This window comes from Zingiber officinale, chromosome 1B (assembly GCF_018446385.1).
Source record: "Zingiber officinale cultivar Zhangliang chromosome 1B, Zo_v1.1, whole genome shotgun sequence".
Lineage (NCBI taxonomy): Eukaryota > Viridiplantae > Streptophyta > Magnoliopsida > Zingiberales > Zingiberaceae > Zingiber > Zingiber officinale.
The window spans coordinates 16,432,531-16,456,912 of record NC_055986.1 but is presented as its reverse complement, the minus strand read 5'-3'; the positions used below and the strand labels follow the sequence as shown (position 1 = coordinate 16,456,912).

The window sequence follows — 24,382 nt, the reverse complement described above, 5'->3', positions numbered from 1 at the left end:
AGCTAAGGAATAGCAGAATACTTGTTAAGGAAGAAACAAGTCTACGAGTTGAGAATCGAGTAAAGGTTGCTGCAGTCACCATCGGAACATACTGTAATGACCCAATTTTCTTCATTTGGAGCCTTAAAAGTGCTTAAAAATATTTAGAAATGCTTTAGAAATATTCTAGAGATTTTTAGAAATTTTTAGAGTATTTTTATGCAATTTTTTGAGTTCGTTTGGTATTTTTACTAAACGAAAGAAGTTTTGACAAAAATAATGTCCAAGTCGAGATTCAAACCGGACACCTCGGATTAAGCAGAACCCTAAGTGAATTCGGCTGACCAGAAGCCCAAGCAGGCGTTGCTAATTAAAAGAAGAATGAAATGTATTTATGTAGTAGAAGTTAATAACAGGAAATAATAGGAAGGAAAAGGGTTGCAGTCGAGATTTGAACCCACGAGCCAAGCCTTAACCCATGCGCGGCTGACCAAGTGTTGGCATCATGACCTAGCTTTTCCCTTCTCCTTCCTCGCGTGCGACGGCGGCGTTTCTGCTCGGGCGGAAACGAAGCCGAGCTAGGGCTTTGTTTTGCGGCGGCCGGCCAAGGTTTTTCGAGGGATTTTCTCCACGCCATCATGATTCCTCATCAAGAAGGAGCTGTTGGCACGAAAAAGGGTCGGAGATTTCAAGTTATCCGAACCCTAAAAGCACTAGAAGGTTTCTCCTTCGGCTGTGAGTCAAGGAAACAAAGGTAAGTTGCTACTCACCTGTGATAAGAGTAGTTTCGAATTTTCTTTGGTGTTTCCTTGTTTTTCGAGTTTTGCCGTGAAGATTCTTGGTTTTGCTTGCTGCCATGAACCCTAAAGAAAGAAGAGAAGGATTAGTTCAGTTTAAGCATGAAGAACATATTCGAATTTAGGTTTTCAAGTGATAATTTTCCTTTGCTGGTTAATTTTCCTTTGCTGTTGCGAGCATGAGCAGTCCCTCTTTGCGTTGCTGTTTGTGAGCATGAGTAGTTCCCCTCTGCTATTAGTTAAGCATGTGTAAATTGTAGCTACGAATTCAAAGGTCTGTTGTAAGGGCAGTGCTCTTGATGTCTGCTATCGAGAATTTCAAAGTAAGGAGATGAGTTGTTTAGGTTAGGCATAGGGTTGTTTCCTTTCTTCAGGCCTTATAATTGGTAATTCCGATTTTGAGTTAGATTTTTCTGTGGTGATCTTAATGAACATGATCAATTCATATGGAGTTTATGGGTTTCGGATTTTCACTGCTAGACAATGAAAATAAGTGTTATATGGGTTTTAGATTCATTGATTTCGCAGTATAGTATTTTAGTTACAGATTTCTTAGTAAATCACATTTAGCAGTAGCAAATTCTTTCCTTATGCTTTGTTATGTTGGAAGTGATTCATATCACGTTTCAACTTGTGATAGCAGTAGCAATTCTGTCCTTTATGATTTGCTTGGTTGGAATAAATTGAGAATAAGTAGATCTCCCAAGTTCTGTTCTAGTAAATCACGTTTAATAGCAACAACTTCTCTTTATGCTTTACTTAGTTGGAAAGAATTTAGAATGTGTAGATCCATTAAGTTCTGGTTCTAGTATATCATGTATCAACTCTTTGATAGCAGTATCATCCTTTTCTTGAGGTGTTTGATTGGTTTGTACAGAACTAGAATAGCTAGGGATTTTAGTCCTTTCCTTGCTTTCGGAACATGCTGTATAGATTAATGGGGTTGCTAGAGGTTTAAGATTAGTTCCTAGATTTGTTTGCTGCTTTTAGTTTTGTTGTAGCATGCTTAAAGAGGATTTGATGGCCCCTTTGTTATTATTTTAGTTTATTTCCATGAAGCCCATATGTAGCAAATATTATACATGTGAAAGAACTGACGTGGTTACAAGATTGAGTATCATGGAAGAACTGTGCTTCTCTGTAGAAATTAAAAAGCAAATTATGTTTTCATCATTAAGGAAGCAAGATAAGGCATCTAAAGTTTAAAATGTCACTGAGAGGGATAGTGAATTTGTGAATGTTGCCGATGACAATAACTGATAAAGGTGAGATGTCTATGAAGTTCATTACGCATTGAAGGATTCATTTAGAGAGATTGCTAGTTTGAGATTTGAGAGGCTGACAAGATTCATGTTCTTAACTTATAGGGTATATTTAAAGCTATACCTGATCTCTAGCTTTTAGTTACTTGATTATTTATACTCAGAACTTAACTTGTTAGGAAATGACTAGTGAAAGTTTGAAGATCCCAGCAGGTTTTTAACTTGAGTTGGAGTTTGCTGTGCAATCCGGTCATTCTTGACCATTAGGCAATGAACATGAGATAGTATAGATTTTTGTTTAAGCATTTCAGTGTTAGAATTTATTTAAAAATTTCAGTTATGTAAGAAGCATTCTTTTATTAGAAGTATAAGAAAGATAAAGAAAAGAAAGAAAAAGGACAAGACCTTAAGTAGATCCCAAAGTCAAGACTTTAGGGATTTTGGCACACAAGGTGCTTATTAAAATGCCAAGGCATTTAAAGAAGAAGTAATTAAGATAATAAGATATTTTACTTTGAAGAGGCTAGTACCCGACTTCCGAGGTTGTCGTTAAACAAATTCAGGTGTCCAATTCCGAGGTCTTGGCCCTGGTAGACCAAGGTCTGCTCTTTTAGGATTGGTGGCTCACTACCCGAACCTATTAGGGAACGCGCATAAGATGGTACTATACTTGGGCCCAAGAGAAGTTGATTATTATTTTGAAGTATTATAAGTATAAGCTTTTGAACAAGTAAAATAAGCTTCACATAAGTATAAAAGTATTAAAGTATAAGTTTTAAACAAGTGGAATAAAAGAATAAGTTTAGAACAAATGAAATAAGTTTCACTTTGTTTTAAAATCAATAAGTTTAGTTTTCTTTTATGCTAGCATGTTATTTAGATTAGCTTACTGTTATTTGCATTTAGAAGAGCATGAGTAGCTTTACATGTTTAGCATTTCAGTTTGTTTGATTCTTTTACTAGTAGATGGGCATGAGTAGTTTTTTTGTTGAGTATTCAGTTTGTAGATTTCAGTATATTCACATGCATATTCGAGTTTTTGTGAGTTAGATAACGCTTACTAAGCAATTTTGTTTATAGTTTGCATTTCCTCTTACTGCAGATAAAGGAAGGCGACAAAGATGTGCGGATGATGTGTGATGTCAGGACTATGGAAGAGGCTTGGGCATTTTTAAGTTTCCGCATTTTATTGATTAATAAGTATTTGAGATTGTATCTTACATTTCTTGTCATTAGAGATTATTTTGTTTTAGATTGTATGCTGAGATGAGTTTGATACTTATTTAACTGCATGGTTGTTTGATATATGTTCCAGCCGCTTGTGGCTGACGTATACTATGTATGTGTCTCAGTTTATGGTCACCGGTACAGGGGAGATGCTGTCAAAATTTTTCGATAGAGACTCCTCATGGTTTTGATCATACCGGTTAAGTAGAGTTAGTAGTTAAGTAACGATCATCCTTAGAGAGTAGTATAGTAAGAAGGGTGGTCGTTACACATACTTATTATAGCTTCCTAGTGGACTTATCTTAGAACTAGATAATTGTTATTTTGTTCCCGCATTAATAAAGAACATTGTTTCTATTTCTTGCTTAAATAGAAAAAATTTTCATTTGACTTTTAGTAACAATTGTTGTTAAATAACGTTGAATGATGTTCTTTATGGCACTGAAACTTTATGCAATGACATCTACGCATTAGATACATCTAGTGACTCATTCAATATCGATATAAGCAATAAATGCACCCGATTAGATAATCAATTAACCTCTTACTCATGGCATTATCTCTTTGGCCATATAAGTAAGAAACACATGTTTGAATTGTAAAAGATTGCAATTCTTGAATCATTTGAATTGGATACATTTGATACATGTGATTCATGTTTAAAAGGCAAGATGATAAGGTTACCTTTATCTCGAAAGGGTGAACGAGTTGATGAGTTGCATGGGCTCGTACATACCAATGTATGTGGACCAATGTCAATTCATGCACTAGGAGGTTATAAATACTTCATTACTTTTATTGATGATCACTCTCGTTATAGGTATGTGTACAAATCTGAAGCCTTTGAAAAGTTTAGAAAATTTAGAAATAAAGTAGAGAAACAACTTGGTAAAAATATCAAGATATTTTGATTCGATCGAGGTAGTGAGTATTTAAGCCAAGAGTTTCAAGATTATCTAAGGGACTATGATATATTGTCTCAATGGACTCCGCCATATACGCCATAACGTAATGGTATATCCAAAAGACATAACCAAACCTTGTTGGACATAGTTAGGTGAATGATGGATCATGCAAATCTTCCCAAAATCTTTTGGGATTATACATTCATGACAGCTATTTACTTGCTAAACAGAGTCCTGACGAAAGTAATCTCAACTACTCCATATGAGGTATAGACTAGTAAGAAATTCTTCACATTTTATTTAAAAATATGAGGAAGTCCTGCTTATGTAAAGAGGACTATATCAGACAAGTTGGATGCTAAGTCTTATAAGTGTTTATTTATTGGATACCCTAAGGAAACTAAGGGTTACCAATTCTATTATCCCTTGTAACAAAAGGTGTTTGTTTCAAGGTATGCTACCTTCCTAGAGAAAGAATTTCTCTTATAGGAAGCAAGTGGGAGTATGGTTGAACTTGATGAAGTTCAAGAGACTCCAATAAACACTAACGAGATGCCTAGTCAAGAACCACAATCAATTATGACACAACCTCCTCGTAGATCAGGTAGGACAAATAATATTTTTTAGAAATATGGATCTCTTGTAAGAGAATCGAATGACGTGTTACTCATTGAGGATGGGGAACCTGCTGATTACAAAGAGACTCTGAATAGTTCAGAAAAGGACAAGTGACTTAAAACCATAAAGTCATAAATGAATTCCATGTACAAAAACCAAGTTTGATATTTGTTGGACTCACTTGAAGGCATTACGCTTATAGAGTGCAAGTGGGTTTTCAAGAAGAAAATCGACATGGATGGTAATGTAATTACCTACAAGATAAGTGTTGGGTGCTACTTGGAATTCCGTTCTGTTTCCCTTGTTAAAAAATTTGTATAAGAACAGAACTTTTCTTAGCAGCCCATGTGCTCTACAGAAGTTAAACTTGGATTACAAACGAAATTTAACATTTTTAATCCAAGTTGTTCTTCAAAAGTTAAACTTGGATTGGAAATGGAACTTAACATTTTTACTCTAAGTTCAACCCATGTGTCTTCAGAAGTTAAACCATATTACAGAAGTTGATTAAATATCTATTTTAAAGATTGGCTTCCAGGTTAAACATGGAGAGACACTCGGCCTTCTTGGATATGAGATCATCCACCACTTTCTAGACAAAGTCTTTCAAAGAAATTAAATATTTAAACTTCTTACAGTAACCTTAGGTTTAACTATAGAGACCACAATAGAAACACAAAATCGAAACACAAAATTGATAGCCTCTTGTGTTGGTATTCAAGATCCACACAAAGAACACAAACTAATTATGCAGCGAAAACAAATAATTAGTTATACCTTTCTTTGCAGCTAAAGATCTCTTGATCTTTTATTATATTCCTCTCCTCCTCTTAGACATCGTGTGGGCGATGATCTACCAAGATGAAATCCACCCGAACCTTCTTCTTTGCCTACAAGTTTCGACCACCCAAGGAATGTCAAATTAGGAAACTTCCTTCTCTTCTTCTTCCCTTCCAAGCAAACTGGCCACAAGAAGATGGAGCTTGATGTGCCTCCGGCCTTAAGAGAAGAAAACAAAGGGAGAAGAGGAAGAGAGAAGGGTCGACCACCAAGGAAAAGAGAAGAGGGAAAGCTTAGGTTTCAGCCCTAAGGGAACAAGAGAAATATGGAGATGTGTTATTCCCATAAGTCACCCTCTACCTCTCTTTTATAATCCTTGGTCATGGCATAAAAGGAAATTTTAATAATAATTAAAATCTCTCTTTTAAATTTACTATTGTGATGGCTACAAAAGGAAAGTTTAAAAAATTAAAATCTCTTTCTTTTAAACATTGTAGATGTCTAAAAAAGGAAAGATTTTAAAATTAAATTTCTCTTCTAAATCATGGTTACAAAAAAAGGAAAGTTTTATCAAAATTAAAATCTCTCTTTTTAAACCATTATAGATGGCAATAAAAAAGGAAAGATTTTAAAATTTAAAACTCTCTTTTAAAATCATGTGGATGGCTTCAAAAAAGGAAAGATTTTAAAATTAAAATATCTCTTTTAATCCTTTGTAGATTGCTATAAAAGGAAAGATTTTAAAAATTAAAATCTCTCTTTTTATTTCTTTAGTGGTCGACCCCTTGCTTGGTCACCAAGCAAGGCTTGGCCGGCCACATCTTGGACACCAAGATGGGCTTGGCCGACCCCTTGCTTGGGCACCAAGCAAGGATGTGGCCGGCCTCTAGCTTGGATAAGAAGCTGGGCTTTGGGTGGATAAAAAGGCTTTTAATAAGAGGCTACAACAGGGACCTAGAGGAGGAATTGGTTTTGGCCTCCTGATGAATTTGAGCTTCTTGTGTTCAACTCGAACACCCAACTTAAGTTCATCAATAATAACTCATACCACTAAAGAGTTATTATTGAACTACCACACCAATCCCATATTACATTATGAGCTCCTTCTTATCATGAGTGCATTGGTCTCCCTGTGTTTAAGATATCGAATGTCTATTAATTAAATGAGTTACTGACAACTCACTTAATTAATACCTAACTCCAAGAGTAGTACCACTCAACTTCATTATCATGTCGGACTAAGTCCACCTGCAGGGTTTACATGATAATCCTTATGAGCTCCTCAAGAGGACACCATCAACCTAGATAACTAGGACACATTTTCCTTCTATAATCAACAACACACCATATAAATAATATTATTTCCCAACTTATCGGCCCTATTGATTTAACGAATAAATCTCACCCATTGATAAATTAAAGAAATAAATACTAAGTATATATGCTTGTTATTATATCGGGATTAAGAGTATGCACATCCATAATAATAGATGTTCTGTTCTTTTATGCAGTCAGTATAAAAAGAAACAACCTCAAATGGTCCTGCTCAATACATACATAGTGTACTAGTGTAATTTTATAGTCAAGACAAACTAATACCAAATTACACTACAATCATTCCAATGGTTTGCCCCAATCCATCTTGGTTGTGAGTTACTATTTATAATTTATAAGGAACTGATAACATAATTTTCTGTGTGACACCACACACCATGTTATGTACAATATAAATTAAATGGACAACTACATTTAACTAAATGCAGACATTTGACCAATGTGATTCTCATTTCAAAATAAATGTTCATACAAAAAGCTAGGTTTTTAGTATACATCCTAACAATAAGGTTGGTGGTGAAAGGCTATTGTCAAAGACAAAACATTGACTATGATGAAACCTTCTCACCTGTAGCCATGCTAAAATCCATTTGAATACTCCTGACCATATAAGCTCATCATAATTATGAGATATAATAAATGGATATGAAACAACTTTCCTTAACAGAAATCTGCTCGAGGACTTGTACATGATACAACCCGAAGGTTTCACATCTGTTAACAAGAATAAAGTATGCAAGCTTTAACGATCCATTTATGGACTAAAGTAAGTATCCAGGAGTTGAAATATCCATTTTGATAAGATGATCAATGAATTTGATTTATCACAAAATCTAAATGAACCTTGTGTATATCAAAATGTTAGTGGGAGTGTGGTCGTATTTCTGATATTATATGTTGATATCATATTGCTTATAGGAAATGATGTGCTAGTTTTATAATCAAAAGTTTGGTTGCCCAAAATATTCTCCATGAAAGATATAGGAGAAGCAACTTACATTCTCTTGATGAAAATCTATAGAGATAAATCAAAAATATTGCTGGGTCTTTCACAGTTGACATATATAGACAGAATACTAAAATGGTTTAGCATTTCTGAATCCAAGAAAGGTTTCATACCTATGAGACATGGAATTCACCTTTCGAAGTCTATGTTCCCACACACATAAGACAAGAGGATTTGCATGGATAGAATATCTTATGTGTCCGTAATAGGATATATTATGTATGCTATGTTATGTACAAGGCTTGATGTATCATATGCTCTGAGTGTTACGAATAGATACCAATCTAATCTAGGAATGGATCACTGGATGACTGTCAAGACAATCCTTAAGTACTTGAGAAGAACTAAGGATATGTTCTTGGTATATAGAGATGATGATATAATCATATGCGAATATACAAATGCAAGTTTAGACGAACAAGGATGACTCCAAGTCCTAATCTGGATTCATATTCATATTAATGGAGGCATAGTTAATTAGAAAAGTTTCAAGCAAGACACTGTTGCAGATTCTACCTGTGAGGAGGAATGCATTGCAACTTTGGAAGCCGCAAAGAAGCAATTTAGATCAAGAAGTTTGTTGCCGAACTTGGAGTAGTTTCATCCACTATTGAGGCATTACCTGTTTACTGCGACAACACCAGAGCTATTGTGCAAGCAAAGGAACCTAGGTCTCATCAGCGATCAAAACACGTGTTTCGCCACTATCATCTGATTAGGGAGATCATTAGTAGGAAAGAAATACGACTCAAGAAAATTTCCACTAAAAGGAACATAGCAGATATTTTGACAAAGACTCTACCACAAGACAAGTTTGAGAGTCATGTTCATGCTTACAGTTTAGGACATCGTGGCGATTAGCATTAGGCCAAGTGGAAGTGTTAGATTTTGAGGGATGTCCTAAGGCAATCGCCTTACGATTTTTACTAAATATAGATTCACTATTTGATTGCATATTATATGTTTGATTATCTTAAACTCATTTACTGAATGCCCGTAATACAATTCATAACATGAGAAAAATTGTGATTGGATCATAACTAGTGATTATCTCTACATGTGTAATTATGAACGTATTAGAATTTTCCTAGTCGTCAAGTTGATGCATTTGGACATCATCAATTCTGTAAGACTAGCACGGGTTATACTCCTTGGTTCGCCAAGCAACAGTTTTCTCACTGGCTGGAGATATTGTGATGCCGAGAGTTAAACGTGAATGCTAGTTATGATAACTAGTTCATTGGAGTGACTCGCTGTAAGACTTCATATGATTATCTATATATATGGATATGTCTGTAAAACTCTTACTGCAACTCGAGTGCAAGTTTCCTTCAACTTGAGGTATACAAATTATCTTGGTCATGGAGACTTATACTTTGACATCTTAAGTAAGCACTTCATTGAGGTGTGGACTCGGGATGATTGGGTATAAGTCGAAATGCCTGAAGATATTTGGATAACCCACAGAGGATTCATCTCTCCTTGGGAGGAGATGTATACCCTATGACCACTCATTAGGATTATTACTCAAAGTCTTTGGCCAAATCATCACATGTTAAAAGTACGAGACTATTAGACATATGTATGAGTAATTTGAATCCGTAGAACAAGGAAGTATTACTTAGGCTAGGTGTGACGTAATCAGTCTAGTGAGGACAGACACATAGACCATGTCCTGAACTAAGTGGGTATAAGACGAGTGAAAGGAACAAGGCACGACTCACTATAGCTGTTGAAGGGTTTAAAATTAGTTCTAAGATCAACAATAATTTTCTGGCTAATTAGGGATATGATGTACTACTAGGTGTCACCCATGATCGTTCTATAATTAAGTAGTTAATTATAGATAGCCAAGATAAACGGGGAACCTATTGGGTCACACACACTAACGAGTCTCTAAAAGATGTAAAATAAGTTAAAGAATAGGATTCTTAGATCAAGAGATAAATATTTAGTTGGACCATATATAAGATAAATATTAAAATATTTGTCATGATGAAAGCGCAAATGAGCTACATCTCTTATGGTAGAGTTGAACCATATTTGATTTAATCATGAATTAGTCATGAACCAACTTGGTTTAGTTGTGAACCAAACCAAGGGGTTAATGGACTAAGTTTTGGTTAAGGGATAATGGGTTAGATTTGGACTTTCTAATCCAACTCATTAAAGAGGATTATATATAAATGTAATTAGGAGAGAATTAGACACAAGTTTCATTATTTGATTGATTGACTTTTGGAAACCCAATCCTCCTCTCCCTCTCCTCTCTCTCCCGCGCCCTCCCTCTTGTTGTCGTGACCACCACAAGGGAGAAAAACTCTCCCTTGTATGCTTCTCTTTTTCTTCCTCTTGATCTCTCTTCTTCGCTCGTGGCTAGTAACTTCCAAAGGAGAGGCTTGTACTCACAGAGTTATCTTGAGGAGCCCAATGTAGATACGAATAGAGGCAAGTTCGACAACGTCACTACGGTTGATGCCCTTCTCGTTACAGGTCATCCGTAAGGTATACCTAGCGTAAATTTACTTCCCGTAAAATTTTAATTATGCTATCATTTTTGGCATGTTGTAGTCTTATATTTGTGCGGTGTGTGTGATGTAATAATTAAAAATTATTATTGTTTAATTTTCTGCTGCGCATGTTTATGAAACGTGTTCTAGCACACACCTGCATCGGGCATATCCCAACACTCCTAAGTTCCTACACATTTAGACACAAGACATCAAAAGATAATGGGGTCTAACTCTGATTTGATTGATCACATTAAAACTATCACGAGGTATTTACATTAAGTACTTCCTTCCTTAGTTCGCTACGAACAACCAATGCTTGGTTGTGTACGTGATTTTGTCATTGTATCCTAGAAAACAAATGCCCATCATAACCTGAAAGCACAGCTGGAGAAGGATGAATCTGTTTTAAGGAAACTGTTTGAAAGCAGATCTCGATATCTTCTTTTTTGTAACTTGGACTCTGCAGTCAGGAGTCTGCACTCAGGACTCGAGACTCGAGAGTTTGTACTCGAGAGTCTACAATCAAGAGTCTGCAATTCAAACTCTACAATTGGGAGTCTACACTCAGGAGTCGGGAGTCTGCAACTTAAACTCTGTAGTCGTAAGTTTGCACTCGAGAGTCAGGAGTATGCATTTGGGAGTCAGGAATCTGCACTCGGACTTTGCACTCAGGAGTTTGCACTCGGACTCTGCACTCAGGAGTCTGCACTTGGACTTTGCACTCAGGAGTCTGCACTCTGACATACAAGGAAACCCAATTTTTCAGTCAACTTAGTCATCCCAAGCAACTCTTCCTTCCTTACTTGACAACCTGAGATTATCAACTCAGATCAACTCAACAGTCTGATTTGATCTATAATTTCAATTCAGACTACTTCCCTTCTCTCTCCGACAAGATTGTCCAACATATAATATCACTACTCCATGTCAATAGTGCAATGGTTAGGTTATTTAATGGATAACTAAACTATCTAAGGTTTAAGTTTCAATTGCGGCGCACTACAGGGGATGTTTCCTTCGAGTGAGAAGCCGACCTAAGAATGTTGGCCATCTAGTTGAGATTCCATGAGTGCTTCTACTTTGGTGGTCATTTGAAAATTTTCATAGACGGATCATTAGTCGGTTCGAAGATCAGTATATCTATATCACTAAAAAATAAAAAAATAATATCACTTACCAAATATATATTGTAAAAATCATAGAGTTAAACAAAATTGACAAACTCATACTTTTTTTTCTTGGTAGGCAAGAGGACCTATTTGATTTAAGTTTTTCTTTTCTTGGTAGGCAAGAGGACCTATTTGATTTAAGTTTTTCTATTTTTTTTTAGAAGTACTAGTCTTAAGAAATGCAACTCAATTTGATATATATATTTTTATTGTGAGTCGATGAGTTGCCCTAATTTGTGTTTCTTATTTCATTGAGTAAATTAAGTCTAATTTCGTGGAAGAATAAATTCGTACTACTAGATATGAGATGAATAATTTTCTTTATTTCTCCACACTTTTATTTCTTATTTAGAGTGAGAACAACAAAATTAAATATTTTTTAATAACTTTATAATAATATTCTTTAAAAAAATCTTTATCATTCTCATTCTTAAAAAAAAAAGCCTAAAATAATATATAGATTATTTAGTCGGTAAAGTACAGAAAAATTCCTGATCACAATCATAACTTTACATACAGTCCCTAATCACAAAAAACTTTATTTCCACTCCCTACATGTAAAGTATTACTTGTTTCAATTCCCTCATGCAAATATTGTTACCTAAATTGCCCCTCAATTTTTTAGGTATAAAAAGTCTAAAAACAAATATGCAGGGAGCTAAATTCAGTACTTTACACTAGAATCCAGTACTTTATACTAGAATCGAGTATATTTTCTATCAAAATTAACCCTCATATTTTTTTCCGTACAAATAGTATAAAAATAAGTATAATTCCTATTAAATTCAGCACATTAAACTAGAATTGAGTATATTTTCTATTAAATTGAGCACGATTTTTTTCTTGTTTAATATAATTTCTCATAAATTTAGCACCATTTATCATTTAAAAAAAATCTAGTATATTTTTCATCAAATTGAGTATCATTTAAAGAAAAATCTAGTATATTTTCTATCCAATTGAGGTGATAAAAGAATCGTAATAGAAAATATATTAGATTCTAATTTAATGTACTGAATTTAAAAGGAAATATACTAATTTTTAAATTTCTTATACCGAAATGTATAATAGACAATTAGGTAAATATATTTGACTAGGGAGTGGAAATAAAGATTTTTATGGATGAGGACTGTATGCAAAGATGAGTTTATGATTAGGGACTACATGTAAATTTACCCTTATTTATTTATGAATTTATGTGGATGACTTTATTATCATAGATATCTAAATTTTTTTTTTAAATTTAGATCTCGGAAGTTCACCAAAGAACTATGCATGAAAGCTTTAGGCGAACCAGCACTGGACATTTATGGCCGTCTTTGTAGAACTGCATCTCTTTCGTCGGAAGTGCGAACTCTCCCGCTCCCGCTCCCGCTCCCGCTCCGACAAGCCGTCGCTCGATATTTTCGACTCCGCAGGCGGCCAGCTTGTCTCTCATTTAATCGAGTTTCGGTAAAACTTTCTGTACGACAGCATGACATCATCCGCTACCGTTATTTTTGTTTTACGGCGACATCTACCGTTTATAATAGCGCATAGATTCGATAGGAGCATTAAATTACACGACAAGGTAGTTAAAACTACATGGAGTCCGTAGCTGGCATATGATCGCGGCATATTACAACGCGGAGATACAGGCTTATGTGAGTCATATGACCACTAACTTCAATAGCAGCTGCGGGACCCGCCACTTCCACCTCAGGCTGAGTAACTGACCACGAAGCACGGCAGCACCGCCCTCGGACTGAAGACAGCCAGCAGCTCGTCGCCGCCCCCTGCCGCCGCCGCTGCAGCCGAGTCGAACCCCGCGCCTTTCTCCAACTTATCTTCCTCCACGACGCCCCGACGTAGCACCCTCCCCGCCACCACGCGGCAAACCAGCATCGCTCGCCGCGCCCCCAGGAATGCGAACTCCCTTTCCAGCTCCTCCGGCAGCGCCGCATGCGCGCCCCAGCTTGTAGCGTGTGTCGCGATCCCATCCAAGTCGGCGCTCTTCCCGGCAAACCCGTGGCGCACCACGGCGCAGGCGCAGCAGAACGGGTTCCTGCACACGCCCCCTGCCGCCCGGGCGTCCCACGAACAGAGCGTCGTTGTGCAGTAGAACCGCAGCCGCTCATTCCCGTCGGCGATGCACCTCCCGTCGGCGGCGCACCCTTTCCTCCCCGCGCGATCTCGGACGGCGTCGCGGTACTCCTCGTAGCGCGCGAGGGCGCGCGTCGTGTGGTGTATCTTGAGGACCCGACGGACGATGACCGGCGATGTGCCTCGCCAGCCCGACTCGAAGATGATGCGGACGATATTATGGCCGGAATCGGAGGGCGAAAGCTCGGAGAGGGAGTGCATCGTGGCCTGGTGGAGGTCGAGGAGTTGCGCCTTGTTCATGACCTCGCCGCAGGACGCGCAGGGGTGGATGGCCACGTCGGCTGACACGGCAACGTAGGCATTAACTTTCCCATTTGGACTGCGATCCGGTGACAAAGCTATCAGTTGAATGGGAGTTGAATCGCTTGGTGGCGGAGCTTCTTGTTGTTGTTCATGATTGTCACGGAAGCAGAGGAAGCGGCGGAGATAGGATCGGAGGGAGAGAAATTTGGAGGGGTTCGGAGTGGAATGGGAGGGCGGACAGAAGTTCGGGAGCGAGGATGAAGCGGTGATCTTGTGCTTCCGAGTTCGATCGTCTCCGTCACGAGAACGGAGGAAGAAGCAGGCAAGGTGGAGGAGGAAGAGGAGGAGGAAAGAGGAGGAGGAAGCGTAGGATCGCGCAGCAGTCATCGATCTGTCATTGGAAGAAGAGAAAATGGCAGAGGGAATAGAAGAGGATGAAGCAATGAAAAAGAGCCAAGAGGACGTCTTTGTCCCATCGCTGTTAAAAGTTCGATTCCGTCGGGTTCACCGTGCACTTGAGCCATTGGTTGGTATAGAGTCGTCGAACAAAACGGAGAGAAATCATAGCGCAATTCCACAAAGGAATCATCCTTCCCTTTACATTGGTCGATTGGTTAATCATCCAGGTAAATGATAGGTTGTGAATCGTGGACACTCGGTAGCTGCAGAAGCCCCCATCTACTGAACAGCTAGCTAAAGGGCCAACGCCACTTTACCGATATAAAGGTTGAATCATATGGTTCTGCAAGGAAAAATATTATTTTGTCAGGGTGAGAAAATAATTGAAAAGCAACATGTTGCTGAGTAGTGAGCTTGTCGTTAGCTTTTTGGATAAACTCAGAACTACTTTTTATTGAATTTTTTAATTTCAAGACAAATTTTAACGTATTAAATAATTGAAGCCTAGGTTTATTTTTTTAAAAATAATTAGTTTGATCGGACACAGATGACAGATCACTGAGGCGGTTCATAATTAGTTTGATAGGCAATATTTTTCCTATCAAACTTTACAAGGAATAAAATAAATATTTCTATAAAACAAATTCAGAAGTTATGGACTTTGGTTCAGCGATCAGCCGGATTCGGTCCATGGCCCGGTTCTACGAAACTACGTGTTCCAACAGGCTACTCTACCATACACGCTACAAAACTACGATTTTGATGGCTCATGATGCCCTCAACGGAGATATTTATTCTAACGAAGTGCCCCGATGACGACGAAGAGCTCCTCTCCAGTCATCTTTACCGTCCAATTTGAATCTCTCGCCATCGCCCCACTTGGGGCGGTCAGGATGCGACCCACTTCCCAACATCTCTTCTCCACTCGTTCTATTCGCTCCTAGCGAAAGCTGAATCATGTCGATAAAGATCGCCCGAGAGCTTGCCCATTAGGTGTTCGTCGCCATGCCGTCGACGGGAGTCTGCTTGCTCCCACTCACTTCATCTATCCCGGAGAAGCTTCTGCCGCACCGAAAAAGCTCCTGCTCCAGATTCGCCAGACGGAAGAGGGAACCATCCCTACGAGGAAGTTTGTCCCCTTTGGGTTGCCCCCAACATTGCCGCTCTCGATTCATCTTCCGCCTGCGTGTTCGGGCCCTAGGTGGTGGATCTGAAGTAAAACCTGAGACTGTTAACGCCCCGGAGTCGATCTCGAAGTCGATCAGATTCCCAGATGTGGTCCAAAGAGAACTGGTTTCCATTGCTCTTCCTCTGGAGAGGGAGGATGAGGAGGAGGAGGAGGAGGAAGGGATGGGATGGTTGGGTTCTAAAGGTACTGGGTTGGAGTCGTTTCCTAAACGATGGGTGATTGTGATTCTTTGCTTCTCGGCGTTCTTGCTCTGCAACATGGACCGTGTGAGTCCATTTCTTCTCCGTAAATGTCCTTTCTTATTTTTTATGCTTTCTATTCTAGTGCTTACTTGGTGTAGCTATATTATCATGTGGTTACAGTCGTGGAATCAATGTCATTGTGTAGTAGTTGCAACGTCAGAAGGCATATCTGAACAAGCTATCCGATTAAGAAAAAGCTTGAATTGGAGCTGAGGTAGTAATTGATATGTCTATAATGGAAATGTGCTGAGTGGTGACAAAGGTTGTGTGCATTAGCTAGTGAGAATTATATACATACATATTATATATATAGTATGTATAAGTTATCTTATTTATACAATTTCTCTATTCACCTACAATTTTCCATGTGGATGATTCAGATATCAACTTCCCCCATCTTGATGTCCTTTTCAAACCCAATTCTCCAAATTCATTCCTAGTCATACAATCTAAGGGCAAGTGGTGGCTCCACCTTCAGATGCAACAAATTTGGTCATTAACTTCATTATCTTAAGTCGCTTGCCAAATTTAAGTCCAAATCAATGTGGAGATATTTAAATGTTATAAAATGTCCCTATGGTCGTGTGATATATGATAAAGTTGTGCTAGCAACTTTCCAACTTTTGACAAGTGAAAATAAATCTCGATTATTGACATTATCAGAATTTTCTTTGGTATGCCATAGTATGTATGCTATCAACGATTAAGAAATCACATTATAGTAAACTTCACAGGGAGATGCTTGTTTGCTGTTTCTGGAACCCACTTTATGATAAGTAATTTATTAGATGAACTGGCCTTAGATGAATAGAATCAAGAAATAGGAGTTTTAAGCAACATTTTCCCTCACTTTTGCTCTTCTCAAATTCAAGGACCAGCACCTATATTTTAATTGATTGCTTAGAGCTTTAACAAAAAAAAAAGACCTTTGTAGTTGACTATAGAATTACTGAAAATTAATGATTTGCTACCATTCAACAGGTAAATATGAGCATTGCGATCCTGCCCATGTCTGCAGAATTCAACTGGAATCCTTCAACTGTGGGGTTGATTCAGTCATCATTTTTCTGGGGCTACTTGCTGACCCAGGTTTGTCAATTCCATATGCATTGTCTTAATAGTCATGTGCAGCTACAAATTTGAGAGCATCATCTTAGCACATTATTTTGTTGCAGTTTTAAGTTTCTTATATAATGTAATGGTTTGCTTGATCTATATTGCTCTTGCAACATAAGGAATAGAAGCTGTTATTTTTTCTGTTTTCATGTTTAATATTTTAGTTGGATGGATAGCAAAAACTAGAGTATAAACAATAATAGGTAAAAATTGACTTAGATAAATATAGTATCAACCATAAAATAGATATAGGTCTATTTGTGTTAGCTTAAGGTGAAACACAGTTATAGTGCCTTTGAGCTCCATTGTTCTTGACATAAAAAGGCAGGAAGATCTTGATGTTTCCATTTCTTACTTATAGTTACACTTTGTAAAGCAATTTTTAATGCTATTTGATGTACCGGAGATGCTACTTGAAATTGCATAGAATGGCCGCCATATGGCTCAAAGGATTATTGAGTTTCAAGCTATGCACTGCATGAGTACAATTTGTAATCTCATACTTAATACATTCAGTATTTAGTTGATACTTTCTACAAATAAATGAGCATGAGTATCATTTATGATGTATTGTTGTTGAATTTGAATACTTTCCATTCTTCTAGTAGGTTAGTTTGTTAGTGAAAGATTTATATTTGTTTTTATTATGTGATTTGGTCCATGTAGATTGCAGGAGGTATATGGGCCGACATGGTTGGTGGTAAACTTGTATTAGGATTTGGAGTTGTTTGGTGGTCTATTGCTACAGCTCTTACACCAGTCGCAGCAAAGGTTGGGTTGCCTTTCCTTCTCATCGTACGTGTTTTAATGGGGATTGGTGAGGTAAGATTCAAACACCACTAAATAGGACAGCTCCATAATTCCCATTTGTGGTTTCCTCAAGGAAAAAGATCATTTTTACTGCTGTGTATCTCTCCTAACCGATTGGTAACTTGTTTAACTTCCTACTGCCTAAGTTGGGACAATATGTCTTTGTCAGGGGGTTGCCATGCCTGCTATGAATAATATTCTTTCGAAGTGGATACCGGTAGCAGAGAGAAGCAGGTCTTTAGCTCTGGTATATAGTGGCATGTACCTTGGTTCAGTAACTGGCTTGGCCTTCTCACCTTTGTTGATACATAACTTTGGCTGGCCTTCTGTCTTCTACTCATTCGGTTCTCTTGGCAGTGTTTGGCTTACAGTATGGCTAACTAAGGTGCATCATGCAACATTTCTATATATGATTTTTTTTTCCTTTTAGATTTGCACCTTTTGTGCAATATGTTTATCTGTCAAAGTACAATCAGCGTGTTCATTGAAAGTTTATTAACTTCTGTTGTCATGTGTATAACAGGCATATAGTTCTCCTGTTGAAGATCCTGAAATCAGGCATGATGAAAAGAAGCTTATCATTAGTGGCAGTGTGCTTAAAGAACCTGTAAAAACTATACCATGGAGATTAATCTTGTCAAAGCCACCTGTTTGGGCTCTTATAGTGTCCCACTTCTGCCACAACTGGGGAACATTTATTCTTCTTACATGGATGCCAACATACTACAATCAGGTTGAATGCATATGTTTGCCCTTAACTTTCTGATGTTTTAGTTGTAACTTGAATACTATGTTTCCAATTACCTATTACCTTATGAAGTTTCACAGTAATTTTATTTTTTTAAGTTTCCTTTCACATTCAAAATTTCCATAATTTAGAAAGATATTGATGAAATTGTTTTCAATCTTCCTTGATTAGGTTTTGAAGTTCAACCTCACAGATTCTGGTCTATTTTGCATTCTTCCATGGCTTACAATGGCAGTTTCTGCAAATTTTGGTGGATGGATTGCAGATACGCTTGTCAGTAGAGGCATGTCAGTGACTACTGTTCGCAAAGTAAGTATCATTCCTCTGCATCTATATACTGTGAAATCTTCCAGGAAAGTAGCACCATTTTCTCATGACAGAAAGATCTGTTCTGTGTTATTTATCAATATCTTATCTGATAATTTTTTAAGAAAGAAGTAAATTTATGTACCTTCTCGACTTGTATTTGATCATGGTCATCTTTTGGTGACGAAATTATTCTGTCTGTTCTATTAAGCAATTGTGGATGTTTATGTTCATGTTTCATTCCAACCAGATCATGCAGTCAATTGGGTTCCTTGGTCCGGCTTTCTTCTTGACTCAATTAAGTCATGTACATTCTCCTGAAATGGCAGTATTATGCATGGTGTGCAGTCAGGTATAATTCTGACAAATGATAATATTCTGAAGTTTGGTCAGTATGAGTCTATCACTCAAACAAGCTTATTTGGTTCTATTGCAAGAATCTCCTCAGCATGATATTTTGCTTTGTTTGTCCGTATGCTTGTAATTTATTTCTTGATTGAATCAGTCTATCCATTTAAGATGGGAAAAGAGAATATAATTTTTGCATATCTAGTTGATGTAAATTTTTAAGCCCATAAGAAAGGTTGTATATCATGTGCCCCATCTGTCCTGCTGGATTGAAAAGTGAAATTTAGTTGCATGTATGGTAAGGATTAAGCATTTGTCATTGTTGCATTTTATTAGCAACTTGTGATCTCAGTAGAAATAATGGTGTACGTGACAGTTTGTTTCACTTTATGGGGTGGTTGTGTTAGTGAGTTGGTCAAATTGTCATCAAGGAATACGAAAAACTGTTATATTTCATTAATTTTGAAATCATGTGGACTTTGAAAAAGATTCACGTAGGGTACTGAATGAAAACTTCCCTATCGTTTAATCAGGTCAAGTTTGTGGAGTTATGTGTCGTTAATTTATGGTAACGGAGATGTGGAGGGTTGAGTTCTAGTAACTGGCCGGAGTATTGTACTAATGGTGGAGCGGGGAGCCCATGTTCTGAGTAGAAAGGACTAGGAGTCCAGGTGTACTGTGGTGGAGTAAGTTTCAAGTTGTAGAATTAGGGATCCCGCAATAATATATTTCACAAATGAATACTATAATGAAAAATGTCTATAGCTCAAAACAACGCATCCTTTTGTTTCTCCTTCCCTTCCCTTCTTCCCACCCTTTGAATCGGTCTTATGCATTTATGTGTTATCAGAGGGTTGGGCTTTTGGTCACCCAATAGTCAAATCAATGAGCCTTGAGTGACCCTGTCATGTGCTCTGATTGCAGTCATCCAATAAGCCTGCAATGAGATCCCAACAACCATACCTTAACACGGCGTGCTTAGCAGGTCAATGTAATCCTCTCTCAATGGTGCTGGTTGACAAGTAGCTCAATAGGGAGGGGAGCAATGTCACACATCCCAACCAACCAAGATGCACTGTGCCAGTCTTGATCAGATTGAGTTTGTTGTGTGTTAACTAGTTAAGTCTTTATCCCATTTATTTGGGTGAAGTTTTGAAATTATGACAGAGTATTACAATCGACTGTGTTGGGAATCCATGTTTAGTTAGTACTGGGAATGCCAAGTTAAAAATCAGGGAAAGTAAACGAATGAACAAGCAGAAAAGTTTACAACTAAACCTCTCTCACACTTTACTTCTCTTATTTCCCTTGTCTCAATCTGGCCAACACCTATGTATCGATCTTGAGCTGTTCAAAGTTTTAAGTGATCAGCTGTATTGAGGTCTTTATATGTCTGAAACAGATGGCTGCATGCAATTCAGAAACCGAAGTTTCTCTTTTTCTGTCTCTCTTTTATGAAGATCATTGTTCTCGTCAGCAAATATTAGATTCTAGAAAATTCTATACACATTAAATGTTCTCATTAGGCAAAAAATTCACAACCTTTAATAGCTGTAGACAAACTTTGCATTAGTCTGATATTGACTTAAGGCATCAAAGTTCTTCCATCATGTTACTCTTACCTTGGTTTTAAGAAAAAGGAAATTATGTTCTCTTGTTTATTTGGAAGAAAGTAGAATCTAATAAGAAATTTAATTTCATTTAACTTCTTGATTTTATTTTCATTCAAATCGTGTAAAGTGGAAATAAAAAGGATTTGAGCCTTTAATAAGCACAATATGACAACCCAATATTACTTCTCATGATAAGGTTATCTAAGCCCGAATTTTGCATTTTACTATTTGTATTAGGGTTGAAACATGAGCGGTTTTGGAGAATTTCTTTTATATTTAAATGGTAGTATAAATCTTATAACTAAATGGGTTTGAGAATGAGAAAATAGAATGATAGTAAAAGATATTATTTGGATTTTGAGTTTGGAAATGATAATTTTAGAATAATTTCTAGATTTATGAAAAACAACCCAACTCATATAACTAGATGGATTTCATTTCCATTCTCATTTCACCTTACTATCAAATACATATTCATAATTATTCCAGACATTTAACCAAACGTCACCAATGACATATTGGCATTTCTCTCTTGTACATTTAAGTGATACATTATGTCATCAAATCAAGAATGACAATTTTTTAATACCACTCTCTATCAATTAGGGAACTGATGCATTTTCACAGTCTGGCTTGTATTCCAACCATCAAGATATTGGCCCTCGCTATGCTGTAAGTAACATGAACATTTTCAGATGCATTCCTTTTGAAGGCGTTATGGTAGTCCTAAAAAATTCTCGTGTATTCTTCTACGAATCACCCTGGCTTCTAAAGAATCATTTTGGTGTTTTTTTTGCAGGGTGTTCTTCTTGGTCTTTCAAACACTGCTGGGGTTTTAGCTGGAGTCTTCGGGACAGCAGCAACAGGCTACATCTTGCAACATGGTTTGTCTTACTAATTTATGCAATTTGAAGAATAACGTTGATTTAACAGTCTAGTCGTAGAAATTGGATATGATAACTTTTCTGCGGCTGACATGTCAACTAATGGCAGGATCCTGGGATGATGTTTTTGAGGTCTCAGTAGCACTCTACATTGCTGGAACTGTGGTCTGGAACATATTCTCAACAGGGGAGAAGATTATTGACTAAAACTTATTTCTGGATAACCCGACACTTAAAATAAAGTTGGCGAGTTAAGCAAGCCTGATTCTTTTGATCTTTGGTCAAACAACGTAACTGCATCTAAATTTGTAGCACAGAAAACATCTTGCTCTTGCAGACGCCAGTTTTTCTCCATGGGCTCCCAAATAAAAGCAAAGAAAAAGGGTATAGCCTACAGGGCTCGGGCAGTACTGTCTACCTAAGCTAATATCACCTTGAAATATGTACAAAGAACGTATACCGATTTTGTAATGTGCATTTTCATGAATACTTCAATTGAATTGTATATGTAACGCAATTAAATTGGCCAAGGAGTTTCATTCTCATGCTGTGAATACAAAGTATGTTGAGCAGAAAAGAACCGAACAAGCTTGCTTTTGATTGGGCATGCCAATAACAAGCACAGGCTTTTCTACAAAATGGAGATGGCGCCGGACAGATCGGAACTCTCCCATACCTCTACTCCCTCCACTCCTATCCTGCTCACAAACAGCCGATTGCCGCAGGCTTCCATTGCCCCTATCCGCCCTCGTTTAACATCCTCCTCCTTGTCGACGAAGTTCCTTCGATACGTCGCGCCAGCACTAACGTCGTCCTCGTTCCGCTGCCTGCCTTCTTCGCCCTCCGTTATCTGCGACCACACCTCCAATCCCCCCTCCTTGCCCACGAACACTTGCTGCTTATAGCAACGGATCACACTCTTGACCCCTTCGCCGACGCTCCTCACCCCCGCGGTGGCGCTCTTATCTTTCAGGTACACCCAAGGATCCTCCCCCAGCCGCCGCATGTCGGCAACTGCCACGTCCCCCGATCGCCAACATACCTTGTAGATGGCTGAACCCTCTCGGTCCACGTCCACGTCGGAGAACGCGTCGCCGTACCGCTGCGTGTTGCTGCCACCGCCGGGCTCGCTCGTTTCCCACACCGCCTTCCCCGACCGCGGGTCCCACAACCGCATGTAGCCGGCATAGCCAAACGCCCCCGCGCTCACGGCCGCCGCGAAGACCAGCCCTCGCTCGCGCACGTGCACCAGTCGCCCCGGCGACGCCGTCTTCGCCGCGCCTCCGTTCTGCCGCCCGATCGTCTCTGCCGGTCCCAGCGTCGCCGGGTCGACTGCCAGGATGCAGTTCTCCCGGTGGGGGCATTCGAACGCGGCGTAGAGAGGGTCGTTGCTGGACCACCCAGCAGCAATCGCGGTCACCCGCGCCTTGTAGATGCGTGGATCGCCCGGATCCGACCAATGGACTGATCCGACATGTTTGCCGCCGGAGACGTCATAGAAATGTAGGCCAGGGGATTCCAAGGAGCCGGTCGCGGCAACCTCTGGCCACACGCGTCCGATTGCAGTGATCTCGTCAAGATGGGTTCGAATGGTACCGGCGTGGGCAAGGCTCCAGTCGTAGGCGGAGATCTGACCGCCATGGGCGACCCAGACGGAGCCGTCCTCGAATCCGGCGGACAAAGCGGTGGGAATGGCGTCCGACGCGGGGCGGATGGTGGAGGCGAGCACGGCGTCGAACCCAACGAGTGGCGGCGGGGACAAGGCGGAGCGAAGCCGGCCGTCGACTCCGTAAAAGAGAGCCTCGTCGATGAGGTCCTGCTTGGAGAAGCTGCGGAGGGCGGCGGAGGGTAGACAACCGGAGCGGAGGAGGGAGAGGAGGGCGGAGAAAATCTCAGGGTCGCGGTCGATGAAGATGGGTGGGGGGTCGTCTCGGGGAGCGGAGGCGGCGCGGAGGGAGAGGGCTGCGAGGAGGGAATCCGTGCCGCCGGATCGGAGAGTGAGGACCGTGGTCTCGAAGAGCTTTCCGCCGACGTTGAGCTTGACGCGATCGTTAGGGTTCCGAGGAAGGGAGGCGCCACCGGAATTGCTTGTTTCCATCGCTTCCCCTCTCTCTATCTTGGTAGAGCAGCAGCAGGGTCTGACAATTAGGGCAGGACTTGCTCGCGGCAAACGTTGGAGTTGGTGTTTGCTGGTTGATAATATTCGTCGAAACAACAAATGGACCAAGTGCATTAACGTTGACCCAGGTCAATTAAGCACCGTCCGCTGAAACATCATCAAAAATATCCCATTTTAAAAAATATTAAAAAGACATTAATCCTACTTTCTATTTTCAAATCACCTTTATTCTAATAACATTTTAACAAGTTTAGCAAAACTGAAATTGTTTCAATATAGAATAGCAACATTTATAAGAACTGTTTTTAACAATTTTAATTAACATAATTTTGATCAAAACGCTTTAACAATGTATCCGTCTTAAATAAAATTATTCCAAGTTATATTAATTTTGGGCAAAACTTTAATTGTAAGAGTTTTAATCAAAGATACTTAAATAAAATTTAATTAACTTAAATTTATTTTAATCAAAATAGAACACTTCTAACTAATTTTTAAATAATTTTAACATTTATTAACATACTATTTAAGTATTTTTGTGTAATTTAAATAAACTTACTACAATGATAGAATAAAATTATTTTAAGAAAAAATAAGGTAAGCATATTTTTATATTTTTTTAAATATAAAAC

At 38.6% G+C, this 24,382-nt stretch overlaps 3 protein-coding genes across 3 annotated transcripts; 1 reads left to right on the top strand and 2 right to left on the bottom strand.

Annotated features, from left to right (window-relative positions):
• Window positions 1–13,113: 13,113 nt before the first annotated feature.
• On the bottom strand, window positions 13,114–14,620 carry LOC122051590. The gene has a single exon (XM_042612787.1). It carries the CDS (start codon window positions 14,361–14,363, stop codon window positions 13,290–13,292), a length of 1,074 nt encoding a protein of 357 aa, XP_042468721.1. The 5' UTR covers window positions 14,364–14,620; the 3' UTR covers window positions 13,114–13,289.
• A 630-nt stretch (window positions 14,621–15,250) lies between these two features.
• On the top strand, window positions 15,251–22,176 carry LOC122051571 (probable anion transporter 1, chloroplastic). Its single transcript, XM_042612768.1, has 10 exons — window positions 15,251–15,830; window positions 16,788–16,895; window positions 17,589–17,744; window positions 17,902–18,117; window positions 18,256–18,465; window positions 18,652–18,789; window positions 19,037–19,138; window positions 21,354–21,419; window positions 21,547–21,631; window positions 21,741–22,176. Exons 1-10 carry the CDS (start codon window positions 15,381–15,383, stop codon window positions 21,836–21,838), a joined length of 1,629 nt encoding a protein of 542 aa, XP_042468702.1. The 5' UTR covers window positions 15,251–15,380; the 3' UTR covers window positions 21,839–22,176.
• LOC122051579 (protein ENDOPLASMIC RETICULUM-ARRESTED PEN3-like) lies at window positions 22,139–23,826 on the bottom strand. Its single transcript, XM_042612775.1, has one exon. The coding sequence runs from the start codon at window positions 23,727–23,729 to the stop codon at window positions 22,263–22,265; it is 1,467 nt and encodes a 488-aa protein (XP_042468709.1). The 5' UTR covers window positions 23,730–23,826; the 3' UTR covers window positions 22,139–22,262.
• Between the last annotated feature and the right edge of the window lie 556 nt (window positions 23,827–24,382).